The following is a 17,307-nucleotide window of genomic DNA, read 5'->3' as shown; positions in this document are numbered from 1 at the left end:
ACTCCATCTGTGTTCTGTCTGCCTTGCGCAGGTGTTTGGGTTACCCTGCAGTGTCTACTATGACAAAAAAACACCTGTATTTAGACAATCAATCAGAATACTATCCATCCACCAGTGGCTAGATTTTGATTCATCTAGAATAATCACAAGTGTAAATAAGGATTACGCTTGAGCTATGGTTGTTCTATAACTTGATCACATGATTTGTACTACTACAATGAAACAGAAAAGTATGCAGCAAATGCCCTGAATCCGTTATGATATTGCTTTGCTATGTCTTGCATAGGGATCAAAAGCAACATGAAAGCTAGTCCTCAAAACTCAGCCTGGTCATTTTGTATCATCTTGTTCTGGATGTGTAAAGCAGGGAGGTGTTATTTTCACCTTTCAAGCTGTGTTGGAAGTCAGAGGAACAGAAAAATGCTAGAGAAATGGAACTGGTGCCCTGGACAAGCAGCCATCCTCTGAAAGATCCCAGTAACTTGGGCCCGTACCTCTGTATCAGAAAGACAGTTGCAGCTCTGTGCCCTGTGGATGCTAGGCAGAAACGTCAAAATATTTAAGTTCTGATCTGCAGCACCCTGCCTGACCTCAACACAGATAATCACATCAAGTCATGGAGTTTGGACCCAGATACAGTTCTGAGTTTCACAAAAGTTTGCAGAAATCAGGATCTTGCAATTTATGATTTTAAGAATATCTCTACCTGGCATGTGATCCTTGCCGATATAAACTGAAGCCCTCTGCTTTCAGTGTTGGTGACTGTTGAATTCCATCTGCCTTCAGCTGATGCATCAGACCCATAGTAAGAGCACAAATGTTCCTCATATAAAAGTAAAAATGTTGAGATAAATGCCCTATAAAATGAATGCACAAGTCTGGCCTCATTTCTATCACATACTTCTTCAACTTTGTTCAAAGGATTTATTTTTATAATGTGCAGCAGGATGAATTGACTTCGCTGACCCGCACCTTTATGCAATATATACTGTAATGGATGTTGCATCCTTTCCAGAAGGTTTCATTTCTCCATTAGGTAACTGCAAGTTATCTGGGCTGGCACATTAACGGGTGGTGACTGTGGCAGACTGGCTGGGTGTGGTGAGTGTCAGTGTGCTGTCAAGATACTTCAGTCCCCAGAGCGGTTGCTGGCATTGAAAGCAGAGGAGGACCTCCTCCCTTGGCCCCGAGCACTACGGAGACACACGCAAAGACTGCAGCCAGCACTAGGACCTTTTGACCTCCCTTATCTAAGACTATACCCCTTCCTTCCAATCAGAGAAACATTTGGAAGCTGAGTGGCACTAAATATTGGGTGTCTCTGTGTAAATACAAAATATACTTGTATCCAAAGCAGGAAAATAAATGTGATGAATAAAAGAAATAAATTATTCTTCCTGTTTCATCTGGAAAAAATGTTACTGTTTCCCTTCTCCTTACCCTGAATTTCAAAAGTAAGGGGAAACGCCCGTTATTTGCAAATTGTTGATTATAGGAGAGCTGTATTTCCCTCCTGCTATGCACATTGGAACAACTAAACCTGTAGTGCTCTGCCAGAGACTGTTTTAATTAGGCTTGTATCTATCATTTTCAAAGAACTTCGATCTCCATGTATTTCTGGCAGTTCTAGTGATCAAAGGGAGCCATTTCAATTGATTTAAATCTAACTTCATAAAAAATGGCTTTACTAGTGCCGCTGACTTGCTCTTTGTTTTGAGAAAGTTTCTTTGTGCCATGGCTCTTGCCACTGTCTGTTAGGGCTTCAAATGGTTAACATGTGAATGATTATGAAATCATTAATCCAAATTCAGAAAACAGCTGAAGAAAAATACTCTAAGTGTTCAAAGTACTACCAATTCTTATAACTGAAAGCCATATCTGCTTTACATCAATTCATACGTATTAAATCCATGTAAGGGACATAAAAGAAACACTATTAAACTGACAACCTTATGATCTACTGACCCTGTTACCAGCAAAGCACCACACTTGAGGCATTTATGTACGTGTCTAACTATCCAAGGATCTATCTGCTTCTGCAACCCACAGTTTTGGGCTTCTGCAACAGCTCTTAAAAGACATTCCACAAGTTTGCGAGGCTTATTTCCTCTTCTGAGAAGAACAAACTCCATCTCTCTGTGACATAAAAAGTAAATCCTAAAGTCAGTGTAGCAGAATAGTTAATCTACAGTCCTCCCATTTTGCACAAAAGCTGTGCAAGACACCAGCCAGTGTGTCAGTTTCACCAGTGCTGGGTGAAACAGCTTATCTGGTGATTTGATCGGCCACATACTCAAACTCTGCAGTAAAATTTTTTCACTTGCTGCCTTTTTCCTTAGGTAAAGTGGAAGCAGCACTGGACCTCATACTGATCAATTCATTCCCTCTGGTGGGCAACTCCGAGACATCACTTATCTGTATCACTTCCAAATGGCGCTCCCGTGAGTCTATCACAATAGACCGAGACCAGGAGGATGTGACAAACCAGCACCGGGAACCACTGGAAGTTAATGAAGATTCAAAGAGAGCAACAGCCAAAACAGTGGTGTGGAAGAGGGAGCAGGCCAGTGAAACTATTGGAGCATATTACTGTGAAGGGAAGCTCAAGGATGAGGTGACAAGGATACATACCATGAAGATGCCGCTGGGAGGTACTGTATGGTGGTCAGATCTGAATTTTGCATGTCACTGCTTGCAGACTGGCAGTTATCCCTGGTCGACACAAGTGGGCAGAAATGTGGCTCCAGAGCAGACAAGGCAGTCTGGAGTCAACAAAAATAGACTTGGCTCAAGCCCGTGGTTTTTTTCTAAAGTGCAGAGACAACTGGTCGATAGTGGCTGTTAGCCATTTCCTCGTGGAAATTAGTCAGACAGCTGTAGGTATTCTGCCTCTGTCTGGCTACTGCCAGGCACACAAAGTCAGGTGGCAAATAAGGTAAGTACTGGCCTCACTGAGCCTGTGAAAAAACACATATGGTAACTCCTGCACCAGGTTTTTCACATCCCAGACCCTTGATTTCTAAACACGCTTCCGTTTTAAAGTCTTGACAGGTCTGAGACGGAGATAGCTAAACATCGCTATCCTTTTTTTTAATAAATGGGCAACCTGAGCCTAGAAAATAACTGCCTTGCCTAAGGTTCAGTAAAACTACAGATCAGCAACGTTGGATCTGCACAGTCTGTGTCAGTATGAAAAAAAAAATCCAGCTCAACACTGGAAGGAAACTCCAGAGAAGTTTCCCAAAATCTGAGAAGGTTATTCACAAAAATCCACTATGAATTTCACTATTGACTTGGTTTTGGTTTTAAGGCTATGCACAGTAGAAAAAGCAAACATGGCAGGGAGATGGCGGGATGAGAAGGTGGGATTTCCAAGGCCCAGCACTCCAGCCATTAAAATGCATTTTCTTATGTGCAAAATTTTGCTTGTCTCTGGACCCAATTAGACATCTGGGACAAGTTCCAAAGCAAAGAGATCATCATAAACTACAGAAAAGTGTAAGAAATTTTGGCTAATTTTCTGCAGCAAATCAAGTTTTCAAAACTTTAGCCGATTTTTGTAGGCTTCACTGTACTGCTAATGTTTTGTGCCATGGCAGCTGGTCTGTGAGGAGAATTGACACTTTTAATCTTTCTTTATCATGTTTTAATAAGAGGAATTACCATTGTTGGTATCTCCTGAAATTATACAGCAAATTAAGAAAAAGAGGTTTTTCATTTGTCTGAGCTACAGCTAGTGTCCATTTGTTTCTTACGGGAATGTTAGAAGCAAGGTGGGCAGGACAAATGCATTTTTCTTTGGCTTATGTTTTCTCTGACCAAATGTGGTCTTTGAAGGTTGGACTGGTCACCAAGAAAGCTCTGCAGATGGAGGCTGACAACTCCATAGTTCCAAAGGAGGCTGCAGTGAGGAGGAGGAGGAGATAAGATAACAGTCCATGGAAAGTCAATGTGACCCTGCCTGTGGCAGAATGCCAGTGAGCTGAGCACATCTCTGGCTGTCGTAGAATAACTTCCATGGGTGGAAGAGTGTCTTCTGAATCAATCAGGTTTTTGCACTTGGTGTCTGTGGAGGAGAGATCCCTCCTGTGGAGGAGACATATCCAGGATATCTAGGAGAGAATTAAAAGTAATCAAACTTTGAGAGCTTCCTATGTGACCGAAGCTGTTTTAACCAGAAATAACACAACTTTCATACCAGCAGTAGGTAGGTTTCTTTGAATCATTTCTGGGTTTGAATCCATTTCTCAGATTTTCTCTGCAAAAGCTTTCACTGACAAAATTAGAGCTAACAAGTCGTTTGTGAACATGTATAATCTAATCAGGCTAGATGGGTGAGAAAGAGGCGCGACAGAAATTCTCAAAGCTATTAAAGTGCACAGAAAGAGGAAGAAGAGGTCAGTGAAGGACTGTGAGGTTTGGCAGAGCATCTGTAGTTGGAAAACAGGCCTTTTTCCCCTTTACTGTTGTTGTCTGAATAATTTTTAAAGGCAGAGTGTGTTTTTCAACACCAAAAATTGAGCAAGAGTTGAAATATGCAGTTTCCCATTGAGGACAAAAAAGGCATGGGAAGGAGCAGAACATCTAAAAATCCAGCCACTGCTTTGCAGCCTCAGCACAAGAAGCTGCTGAAACACTCACTAAATTTAGTATTATTTAATGACTACCTAATCATTTAGGTAGTCCCACTGACTTTAGTAATCTGCCTGATTATGTACCTATTATCAGATGTGCAGACACAGTGAAGATTTTTGCTGTGTAATACAGAAAGATAACAGGTTCATTTTCCTGTTTCACTCTACACATGTGCCATTCTGAAAGTAACAAGTCCGTTCTCCTGAATTCTTTATATTTTAGCATTATGGTTAGACATGTAATGTTCATACATGCAATGAGAGGGAGCAGATATAGCCTGTTCTGCATTTAGTCAAATATAATTTATGCAATTTCTCTACACAGTAAATGTGTATTTTCATAGATGTGACTGAGTTTCCCCCACAGAAAGTCTCTAGAGCAGGCAAAGGGACAATAATGGAAATGCTAGCAACAGAGTGTTATGGCACTTGCTCTGCAACTCAGTTCATTATGTCTCTATAAGGAATTAGCACACTTGAGATGTGAAATCATGAAATACAAGTCACAATCTAAAAATACGTTGGAACTGAGCCCGCCAGGGAGTGTGGGTTCCTTTCCATTGCAACAATACTCTGAAGAAAAAGTCTTGTGGTTAAGCTAAACAGCATACAAAGAAAAGAAAATGGGGATGCAAAAGTTTAGTATCTTGTTAAAACAATTAGCAATGCCTCACTAAATTTGGTCCAAAAAACACTGCAACTAAAACACTTAGGATGATTTGTAACTAACAATTCATTTTTGGGAAAGCTGTTGAATTTTCTTTTCCTAAATAGATCATGATTTTCACCATGCATTTGTTATTCATAAATAACTTCTAACTCGGGAGCTGACAGTAAGGTGGGGCTGTTTTCAGTTTTTGTTTGCCTGTTTCTAATGAGATCTTATTTCATTATTCTATACTAGAATTCTCTGTTTCTCTAAGATGTAAGTTCAGATACCGGTGCCTAGGTAACATGGCAAATGCTCAATAGATTCCCATGCATGTGCTTAGTGTCATGCAGGTTTTCTGAAATCAATTGGATAACACTTACAAAAGAATGAAAACATGTGGCAGAGGCTCAGAGCATAAATGCTAGAACTGCACAGGGGATGGAAATCCCATTCTGCAAAGAACTGTGAGTTTTCAATAGTTGTCTTATTTCCAATCTGAAATAAAACATTAAATGGCAAAATTCTCAAGGAAATAAAATTCTGGGAGAGAGGTTGGCATGGATTGATAGAAATGTCTTCATTTTTACTCAAATTTTCTTTCTTTAATTTTACATAACACAAACATTTTGATTTTTAATTAAAATGCCATTCTGAAGTGGAAGTATTAAAACGTTCTTTCCTCAAATATTGCAAAAATACTACCCTTTTTTTCCCCTCAGATTTAACAAAATAATATTGTGGAGGTACTAACACAGTTTCAGCCTCATACAAACTTTGATGTAGCATCTACCTGCTCATTTTTTACAGCTCTATTATATATATAATATAACAGAAAGTTAGTTCACCATTTTTTGTCTGCTTTGTGATCCTATCTGTGTATTTCTTTGCCGTCAAATTTCAGCCAGACCCGAAATTTGTTTTCTGCAACCATTGGTATGAACCAAAGTATAGTTTATTGACAGTTTTCTAAAAATGAACCCAAAAAAGAGGCATGACTATAAAAAAATGGCAATTTTTTATGAATAAGTTGTCTAATTGTTTGTACTAACTTGTATATGTGTTCCTTAAACAAAATATTCCCTGTGAAATAAGTGGAATAGAAATGGAACCTGTGCAATTGCAGAGCCGACTAGCACCACGTTGGATGGCTCTTCAAGGAGTCTTTCTAGCTGAGGCTCAGGTGGGTCCTTCTGTCAGAAAGGTCCCACTCACCTTGCTGGGGAGGCAGGTGGCAGCAGAACCCTGCTCCCAGGAGCTGAACAAAAACCAGACGCAGGACGGACTTACCCAAGAGGAACTTGCCTAGGAGGAACTCTAAGGCTGAAGAGCCCCAAAAACAGAAAGAGAAAGGGGGCTGGTGACTATCAATGCCTCACTCCCCTGGGCGCTCAAAAAGGGAAAGTACAAAGGAGTAACATTCTCACTCAGATAAAAAGCTGAATAGTTTGGAAGTTAACTTTGCCTAATTTTAGAAGAGTTTCTGTCATTTTTTTGCAATATGACATATCTATGAGAGTATGGCATAAAAGCTCAGAGCTACAAATGGTCAGAAATCCTGAATTTGTCCTCAAAAAACCTCATGGCTTTCCCTTTAAATTTTCCAACTAAATGAAAGGAAGCATCCTTAACTTCTAACTTTTTTTCAAAGTAATGTTGCAATTAGAATTATTGTTTCACTGGTTTCAAAAAGTACTATTTCTTGAGAATTTTCTGTCCCTTCCCCAATTATCTTCTGATCTTTTTTTCCACTAGTAATGATAAGGAAAAGGCAAAAAAATCATGAAAATCCCTCTATCTACTGCTTTCTTCTTTTTCTTAAATCAAGAACCATAAACAAATGTATAAAAGTACTTTTCTGTTTAAGCAGAAAAATGAATTTCAATTTCCCAACTGGAAAATTGAAAAATATCACTGATCTAGACATTCCTCACACAGAATTTATATTTTAATTAAGCCACATTTTCAGACGAGAATATTTTGGTAAAAGTACCACTGGCTGTGAATACGTATTTTTCTTTTGTTCTTAGCACAAGCCAGCACTCTCAGTATTTATAGAGAGGATGGTGAACTAACAGAAGCACAGACCTACTCTATCTTACTGCATCTCCCCCAGACCCTGCATGACTGTGGTCTCTTGAACTATCTTGACTGTTCTGTATCACAAAGGTTAAACAGAAAAGAACTGAGTCACTCAGGGTACTTGTTTGCCAATGACAGCTTATTCCCTACGATAAATTTTCCAGTACTTTATCCAGTCTGCTTTAAAAATGTCTCAAGGGATGAAGAAACTCAGGAAAGTGATTTACAGCCAGTTGGAGCTCCTAGCTAGGAAGTGTTTCCAGTTACTCAGCCAAAATAATTTTTTTTTTAAATTTCGTGCCCCAGGTTCTAGTGGCAGTCTCTTGTTTCAGGGTACAGGTGAGCCCTCTGTCTTTGCCAAAACATAGAGTTGAGGTTACTGGTGATAAACAGTCGGTGTGTGCTCTAAAGAAATTTAAACGTCAAAATCTGAGTCAGGGTCCATTCTCAGCTTTCGGCCCAGGGACCAGATAGAGACAATAACTGCTGTTATTTATCCCATACTTCTGTCCTGTTCTGTTTTCAGCCTCATTCCACCCAGTGGCATTAACTGTTACAGCAAATAAGGGAGAGCATGTGAATATTTCCTTCATCAGAATGGCAGCAAAAGAGGAAGATGCAGTGATCTACAAAAATGGTAATTAACCTTTCTCTCTTGTCTTTTCTCTTCCTGCTATCATTGTCTTAGTCAAATGCCATGTAACTGTTTTAAAGTCATTGCTGATGAAGCCCATGCTGTGCAACTGGTGCAGACGTAATTCCTCATGCATTTAATGTTCCCTAAAGGAGCCATTTGCCATATCCAGTATATTGACCTGACCTGTTTCTCTTCCACCAGAATGCCAAATCCTCTGTTTATACCTTTGCTTTGTTTCTCATTTTCCTTTTTGATTTCCTTCTATATCCCCTCATATATTTGCCTGGCTGATTTTAGCATCTTTTTTTTTTTTTTGCTGTGGCACTGTGAAGGCCTAGTTACTGCATCTTTCCTTGCTACTTGCTTTTCAAGTGCATACCTTTCCTTCTTTAAATGGCTTCTAGAGGCCATTTAGCTTCTATAATGCTCTTCAGGCTAAGAAATTAAGTACTAGTAATCTGTTAGAAGGGCAAAACTGTCAACAAAATCTAATACTTATTTCATTCAACTACAAAAATTAGTCAGGTTGTGAAATTTATGTCGCCAACTTTTCTATCTAACATGGCACCTAAATCACATGTAATTCACTGTTCAGCTGTGTGTTGCTACTGCTTGACACTTGGAAATATGTGCAGTTTGCCATCTACCTCCTGTAGAAATGTAGTAAAATAGTGGTCACTAAACTCACACTTAATCAGAATGTTAGATCTCAGTGAATTATAGTTGTGGAAAGCACACATAATGTACTGGTCCACCTTGCCTACTGATAGTCTAGCGTACAGTGACCTACCAGGAAACAGGGAGTAAATAGAGCAGGCTGTGTCAGCAGGCTGCAAAAGAACACATGCAGTGAGTCAGCCTCAGCCCCAGTTACTGAATACCTGGAGCACTTCTCCACAGGCTGGAAGAGAAAAATAACCAAAAGGTGTCTTTTAAAAAGGCAATATGCAAAGCAGAGTTTCTTAAAGACCTGTCTCTTCACTCTTCAGAAATTCAGCTGTGGCAGTGCACAGTGGAGAAAGTTTGCCATCATTAGTCCTTTCAGGGTCCCCAGGGTAATTTTGTGATCTCATGTCCGTGTTTTCTCATACAAGAACCAGCTGATATGTTGGAGCAGGAGCACTTACATCATGGTGCTGCCTTAGCTGGGATTCCAACTGGAAATTTGGCAAAGAGCCTCAAATTAGGCGACTCTGGACAGTAGGTCAAGTTCTCCACCTGAAGTTGCAGCTGAAATAGCATCCCTGAGGATTCCTGATACAGGAGCTGGCAAAGAAGAGAAAATACTCGTCCTGTTATATTTAACTGTTGCAGTCTTTCACGTCAGTCATTTAAAGTACCACTTCCCCCTTGCAGACCCTCACAAAGGCTGTCTAGAGAATGAAACTCTTCTGCTGAACAAGGTTGCTTTAAGACATTAGCAAAACTTGTGCCACCTTGGAAAACAAGCCACAAAAACTGAACCTTGCAAACAGACCGTGAGCATAAGGCTTTCTTAATACTTTGCTGCCAAGCTTGTCTGCAACTTGTAACTCAAAAGATACACAAAAAAAGCCCCACAGTTTCAGAACTAATCCCTTTCATTCTTTGCTCTTTTTCATTGGCCCTGTTTTCTTGAAGAACTGTTATGTGTTGTCATGGACTAAACTGACGCAAGATCTTTTTGCTGTTTTGATTATGACCCTCAGCAAAGTTTTACGTTTCCAGGCTGCCTGAAATTTTACTATAGTCAAATTGATAGTATGTATGATCACAGATGGTAAAGGTTCTGCCTGACACAGTTTACCTTCTAAATTATTTCAGCAAAGTGAAAGAAGTTGTTTCATTATCAGTGTAACTGTAAGGGGATGTAGAAGGTAAGGCCATTTGATTTGTGGGAGTATCATCTGGTTAATGGTCATTCAGCATAAAAGACTAAGACAAGAAACAAGAGAAGTAATAAATAAACAGACACACAAGCCCTAAGGGGTAGCAGATAACAGCGAAAACATCTAGCTTCTGAGGGCCAGTGAGGGGACAACACAACGCCCTGAGCAGCTTCAGCCAGAGCTTTGGAGGTATAAGAAGCAGGGAGCAGGATTAGCATGGGTCCCAGGGGGAAAAAGCAAACTTATTATGGCATCATTGAGGGGGACTGTGAGCATGTGTGAAATAATGGCATATTTAGAGAAAGAGCCAAACAGGAGAAAGGGAGGGCTTAAAGTGGACAGGAAAGGAACAAGTGTGGAAAATGGGGCAGGAGGCAGGTAAAAGGTGCCACTTGCATGTGTGCAAGCTGCAGGTCAGTACACTGGTCTGGCCAAGCTCTGCACTGCAGTTGGTCTGATCTTATAAAACTCTATTCCTAATTATTCTTCAACATAAATGTGCTCTCTACTTGGTATGCATATGTATAATCTCCTAGTGACCTTCAGGCCAGACTAGAAGGCACAACAGGTTTGACTCCTAGTAACTGGAAACGCATGCCAGGGTCAAAGGGGCTTGTATGTCTGGGGTCAGCAACCGGAGAGAGACTAAGTGCCTAAGGCCAGTTACGGCAGGGACCCACTTGTCTGTGCATATGTGTGTGTGCGCATGTACGTGTGTATGTGTGCATATGTGACACTAGTGAACTTCAAGCCAGGCTAACCAGCGAGTAGGATAAGAGGTCTGAGAGACAGCTCTTAGAGAGGCTGGAGGTCCAGGCCAGCTAAGACCCATTTTTGGGTGTGTGAGTGTATGAGATCTGCCAGCAAGCCTGACTAGCTGGCAAGTGAGAATAGGATCGAGCTGTCTGGGTTGTTCATGTGTACGTGAGTCCCATGTGCATATGCAGTACCTGTAAAGGCACAGTTCTGCTGTGTGGGTCTGTTGGTGGCTGGCTTTTTTGGTACAGTGTGTGTGAGCATGTGCATGTATGTTTTGGTGATAGCTGGCTGGACCTGGCATTAGCTGACTGCAGCAGCCTTGCTCTAATAGACTGGAGTGGAAGGGCTCCCAGGGGTCCTGAAGTCCACTGGATGCAGCTTCTCTTTGACAGCAATCAATATTCAAATGTTGTTACTTGGTGATCCAGAGGGATGGGAGAAGACCAAGTGCTATGCCTTACTTAGCAAGCATGTATGACCAACTACAGCAAACCTAGAATAACATCAATCAGCTCCCTTGGTGAAAAAAATAGAAGAGACAGAAACATGTTAAGTCTGGGAAGAAAATATAAAGCTGTGCTGTGTTCTTCCTGCTTTGGTCTACTAAGTAAATCTTTGTGCTACTCAGATTAAACAGGACCAGGCTGGCATTTGCTATTTGACTCCTTCCAGCCATGCTAGATTCCTTGCAGATGGTCACCCCTCACTTCAGGAAAGGCCAAGAAACAAAATGAACACTTTTAACCACGAGAATCTTAGCAACATTCCTGTAAAGCAATGCTGACCTCGAAGTAGTTTGCCCCATTCATCTACTAAATCTCCTCAAGATCTAGCTTCCTTTTTACTTGCACCTCTCCAATTATCAAAAACTAGTATAGATAAAGAGCTGTCAGCAAATTCATAACTAATAAATAGATTCTACTGCTTAGCTCATCCCAGCTGTCCTTCCTCAGTAATGAATACAAACTCACTTCTGCCTATAGAGAGTGAATGATTTCTATCTGTTGTATCCATGTGGTCCTTCCCCAGGTTCCTTCATCCACTCTGTGCCCAGGCATGAAGTGCCTGGGGAGCTGGAAGTCTCCTATCCTCAAGTTCAACCACAGGACGCAGGGGTTTACTCTGCCAGATATATAGGAGGAAACCTCTTTACTTCTGCTTACACAAGGCTTATTGTAAGACGTAAGTTCCATTAATGTGTGCTGATGATTAATTGTTTAAAGTCATAATAAATCTGAAATGAAAATTACACTGTGCCCAAATAAGGGCCAAAATCTGTCTTGGCTTAAGCTGCCATCAGATTATGTCAGAAGAAATTTTTTCCCAAGGATCTTTGGTACAAGCTGATACTGATTTAAGCAGCTGAGAGAGAAAAAAAAAAAAATCAGGTTTAGGTTCAATTCATCTTAGCTATTTGCCAGGACAGCTAGCTTTTTCCTCAGCATCTCAACCTTTCAAACAGCAAGTAAGCATGAATGAAGAAGGTGGCACTGGGTCTCCCATGAATATAAGATGTGGGTCTGAGCACAAAATAGGAATTTTCAAATGTCTCTGTTCTCTATGGTGGGCTATATCCAAACCCCATTTATCCTGAGATTTCTCATCTTTAGCATACATTACTGTAACTTCACAAACTACCCCAGCCTTAGTCAGCTCTTAAAGTTCACCTCCCAGTGGATGACAGGACCAGTTTACAATGCAGGCAGATATTTTCCATTAAGTTTTCTACATGTCTTGTAGCTCATGCTGTTATGTCCATTTTCATCAGATATAAAGAAAATTATATTCTATTAACTTGGACAGAAATATAAAACTGATATATAAATAGCTGTTCAAATATCTTACATTATGGAGAAAACATTTCCAATGGTAAAACGTATTTTACTTGCTAACATCCACAGCATACTTCCAGGAGTTGCAAATGATGCCCCAGATTTGGATTTTGAAGTTATTGCCACCTTTCTAAATTAAAGATGCACAGCAGAACACCTATCCATAAATTCTGCCCCCTGCCTTGAAATAGGCTTTTGCCTTGCCCATCCTGCCTATTGGGAAAACTCCTAGGGCATAGTCTGGGAAAGTGGTAGGGAGCACACTAACAATAAAGAGTATGGATGATTACATGCCACTGCTCAAACACACGTCCTGTCTTTCTCTGAGTTAGCAGTATTGTCACAGACTGATGATTTTTAGCAAAGCTTTTTTTTTTTTTAAGTATCCACATGTAAGAATTTCATTCCGGGAGAAGGAGGAGATAGAGCTCCAAGTACCATGCTGATTCATTAAATGCTTGCTGAAGTCTGAAAAAGCTGATCCAAGTCTGTATTACCCATTTTTAGTGAGCCTGCCTCAGGACTTTCCAGCTTATTATCTTTTCAGTCCTAGCTTTACACTAGAGGAAGTCATGAAGGTCAGTGTCTGTGATGTAAGAAACTTTACAAATCAAATACTGAAAATTATTGAGTCCTCTCAGCTCCCACTGATTTCAAAAGCAGCTCAGAGAATTTTGCATCTTGTAGGGATAGATTAAGCATTTGCATGATGAAGTCATAGGTACTTGTTTAGAGCCTGAGCTCTGCTTCTATGAAATCAGTATCAAAACTCTCACTGGCAGGATTAATGGTAGTAGTATCTTTTTAAATTATGAAGTGGGAAAGAAAATCATGACAGGCATTAAAACAACTGATTGCTCTTAGTCCATTTATTCCAGAAACAGGTCACCAGTCGATTGATCCTTCTTATAAAGACCCAGTGAAGACAGTAAAGATACAAGAGATGTGAACCTGGTCTAATTAACTTTCAAGAAAAATGTTGTTACAGAAAAAAAATCATGATTTCTGAAATGCTGGTACAATGCCAGTGATGCCAAGCTTGATCCTGCTGGCTTACTACCAGTACAGCCGGCTCCAGATGAAGCCTGGACCTTTTGTAGGTCTCAGATCCCTGCTACAAGAATAAAAATCTTGAATATAACATCTTTGTCAACTTCCAAACTTACTCTTCCAAACTAAAAAAAAAAAAAAAAACCAACAAAAAACCCAAAAAAAACCCCTATCTCTAGTTTCAAAAATGGAAGACTTTTTCAGTTCCTTCCTTGAAGATGTTATGTAGTACTACTGTGTACTATGCAGCAGTTCTGCTCTAGAAATAGGGGCACTTCCACGATGAAAAAAGTGATTCCTCACATTAGGTCAGTCAGCTGGGGTTTTAGGGGGTCCATATGGACTGTATTTTTATGTATTTTACTGTTTGTCTTAATTAAAAAGAATTTTACTACTTGATTGGTTACTGAATAAGAAGACAACAAATATGTCATTATATTTTTGCATAAAAGGATGTGAAGCTCAGAAATGGGGCCCTTCCTGTAGCTCCCACTGCCCTTCCTGCACAAACAATGGCATTTGTCATGAAGATACTGGGGAATGCATCTGTCCTCCAGGTTTTATGGGAAAAACATGTGAGAAAGGTAAGCAAATATTATTTTCACAGATTGCTTATTAATTTCTTCTCAGTAGCAGAAGTTGGCAGATTATTGAGGGAAGCATCAAATCGAGTAGCCTTCTTTTACTCTCTATAGCTACAGCATTTACAGCTGGTGCTGGAGACAGGGCAGTGTTGGGTGAGATGAACCCTGAATTAGTAAGGCTGTTCTTGTAGTTGATATTTAACTTGCCCCTCTCTTCTCCTAGTAGAGATTACATTGCCAGGGAAGATGAGTATTTCCAACTCTTCTTGATCAATATGGACTTGGACAGTGTGCTAGATAATCTCTTCTAGGCTTCCTTTCCCACGAGAGGCTGGACCAGATGATCTTTTGAGATTCCTTCCAACCTGAGCTGTTCTATGATTACCCTGAAATCAGTACGCTTGAAGCTACTGACCGACTGTTAAACACATGATAGAACAGGAGATCTTAAGGATACACTGCACTGGGAAACGAAGCCCTGTGTTAGAGATTCCCTGGCTATTTCTGAACAAGCTGCTAACGTGCTCACAGGGTGATTTGCCTCCATAGGGGCATATCAACAGTATATGTCTGTGCATATCTGTGTCTGTGACAATTAGTTTGGATTCTGGAATAAATACAGCAGGCATCACATTGCTCTGATCTCTCCAAGCAACTTTTGGGTCCAGTGCTAAATATGTATCCTAATATTTTGACTGAGTTGCAGTGCTGCAAATACTAGAGCTAAGTTATTGGAATAGTTGACATCTGAACTACTCTAATGTAGCACTGATCATATCAGAAAAGAAAAACCTTGAGCTTGGTAGTTTTATATGCACTGACCTCTAAAAAGAATATTTGGGTTTTATGGCACTGTTTGTGCATTTTATATTAAAAAGGCTTATAAAGAAGTTTTATTGCTGAAGCTCTGTCCCCACATATCCAAAGCAATGGATGCTTTGCTGATGTATCCTCACGTAGGAGAAAGTTATGCTTGTTTCTGCTGCCTGAACCTAATTGTTAATGCAGCCATGCCTTAAATAGTTATGGATGTTAATATATCTGATATCTGAATGGTAAAAATGCTATTTTTATTTCAATGCATTTTTGCTGTTGTCTAAAGCTGTATCATTAGAAGCATTAGCTCTTTCGTGGACTTAATGCTGTTGGGCTATTCTTTCCCTCTCTCCTTTCAATAGCTTGTGGAGCCAATACATTTGGCAAAACATGTGAAGAGAGCTGTAAAGAAAACTATGGCTGCAGAAACTATATGTTCTGCCTACCAGATCCATATGGTTGTTCTTGTGCCACAGGATGGATGGGACTGGAATGTGATAAAGGTATAGTAAAAATTATGAGGAATGGTGAAGAGCCCTTAGTGTGCTGCTCATAGGAAATATAGAAGGGAACTAACAGAGAAGAGTAAAAGGCAGGATTTTTTTACATTCTGTGAAAGAGGGATAATAATATTTATACATCTCAGAGGACCATGTCAGATTCTCAGAAGAAGGACATGGTAAAGTTAAAAACTATTCACATTATTCTGCAAAATGAATTTATGTTCTACCGAGACATTAAGAATCCTCTAACAGCTACAGTCCTGCTGCTGTATTTCTACAAGTCAAACTGAGCAACTCGGTGCCAAACTTATATCCATTGCTGAGCAATACTGAGCATAATCAGCCTTGTTCACTTCAGTTAGACCACAATCTCTTTGGGACACGGAGCACATCTTCCTTTATGAATATGTGCTGTCTTATTCAATGGTGACATAATTCTGATGAAGCCTTTGGACACTGCCACAGTGCAAGTGAAACAGCAGTGGAGATTGAAGAAGCTTCCACACGGGCATCTAGTCTACAAATGACAGGCACGGATACGAATGTGCTCTACTTTTTTGACATTAGTGTGTTCTTAGGATGCTCTGTGGATGATTTAGTGCTAAAACATATAGTTTCAAACTCAACCCAACTGAGGGAACTAAACCCTACTGGAGAATTGGTGCATGAGATTGAAAACTAATGGAAGATATTTTCTAGCACCTTTACACTAACTGGAAACATATGTACTTGCAGAATGCAAACCTGGTTTTTACGGGTCGGATTGCAAACTCAAATGTAATTGTCACAATCGAGGGACATGCGACAGATTTAAGGGCTGCGTCTGCTCCCTCGGATGGCATGGTCTGCAATGTGAAAAAGAAGGTAAAGCAAGGTAACACGGTAGTAAATGGCTTTTCCCAGTGTAACTGAAACAGATCTTCACACTGGTACAGCATTTCCAGTCCAGGCTGGTATCCTTGCTCTGCCAATTACATTCCAGGGGCCCAGACCCTTCTGTACACTTTATTGCAATGCAGTGTTTTTAAGCCTCTGCCCTATATGCTGCATTTAGCAGGCTGGTATGCTACCATTTCATCTGATTTTGTTTTCATTAGAGGTAGATTTGCAAACCTTACTCCATAGGATTTGACACGGACCTTAATATCAATTCCTGACAGAAGCTGCACATCCTACCTGCATGATGAGCTTTTGGACAGGCTCATGGTACTTTGCCGTTACCTACCTCTTATTCATCTGCAAATACTCCTATACCATGTGCCTCATGATGTGAAATTGATGACTGAGTCACCAAGACAAGCCCAGAGTTTAAAACAGCTCTGTCTCTCTGAGATAGAGTTAAGTTTGTAAAGCGGAACATACCTCGTTCAGAATCTTTAGATTCAAGCAAGGTTCACACACAGTATTTTATAAGATGCACTCAGCAACTATTATTTCTGCTTGATAAATAGTGACAAATCCACTGTTAACTTGTAAAAGCTTTCAAGCACAAAAACAAGCAGAGAAATAAGACCGTGATCCAACCAGCCAAACTATACCATTGTGATCTGACTGATCTTATAAACAGACAAAATGGAGAGCAAATAGATACTATACATTCAGTACAAAATGTGTGCATGATTTTGCCATAGCTAGACTGTCTGTGTTTAGAATGTCAGCAAGAAAGAGACGGGAGGGGAGGGGAGGGGAGGGGAGGGGAAAAGAAAGAAGAGTGGACACAGGGCTTGTTCCTTCTCACATGATGTTTACACTGATGTAACAGTGCCAACTTTGGTAAGCATGATCCTTGCGTATGCCCACACGAGTGAAGGGAGAACCAGACATCTGTGCTGCCTGTGCTCATTGTACGCCTAAACCTATTTTGGTGCTGTCTTTTTAAAGTTCTGTTCGAAG

General features: G+C 40.3%; 1 protein-coding gene across 1 annotated transcript in view; it reads left to right on the top strand.

Annotated features, from left to right (window-relative positions):
- TEK (TEK tyrosine kinase, endothelial) overlaps positions 1 to 17,307 on the top strand; it is a 41,082-nt gene that overhangs the window by 10,525 nt on the left and 13,250 nt on the right. The window contains 6 exon segments of the mRNA XM_009328947.1: positions 2,340 to 2,651; positions 7,892 to 8,002; positions 11,659 to 11,811; positions 13,964 to 14,095; positions 15,274 to 15,414; positions 16,150 to 16,296. Coding sequence (XP_009327222.1) covers positions 2,340 to 2,651; positions 7,892 to 8,002; positions 11,659 to 11,811; positions 13,964 to 14,095; positions 15,274 to 15,414; positions 16,150 to 16,296 — 996 coding nt within the window.

This window comes from Pygoscelis adeliae, unplaced genomic scaffold, assembly GCF_000699105.1.
Source record: "Pygoscelis adeliae isolate BGI_AS28 unplaced genomic scaffold, ASM69910v1 Scaffold127, whole genome shotgun sequence".
Lineage (NCBI taxonomy): Eukaryota > Metazoa > Chordata > Aves > Sphenisciformes > Spheniscidae > Pygoscelis > Pygoscelis adeliae.
The sequence above is the reverse complement of the archived record's forward strand: the minus strand, read 5'-3'. Positions and strand labels throughout refer to the sequence as shown.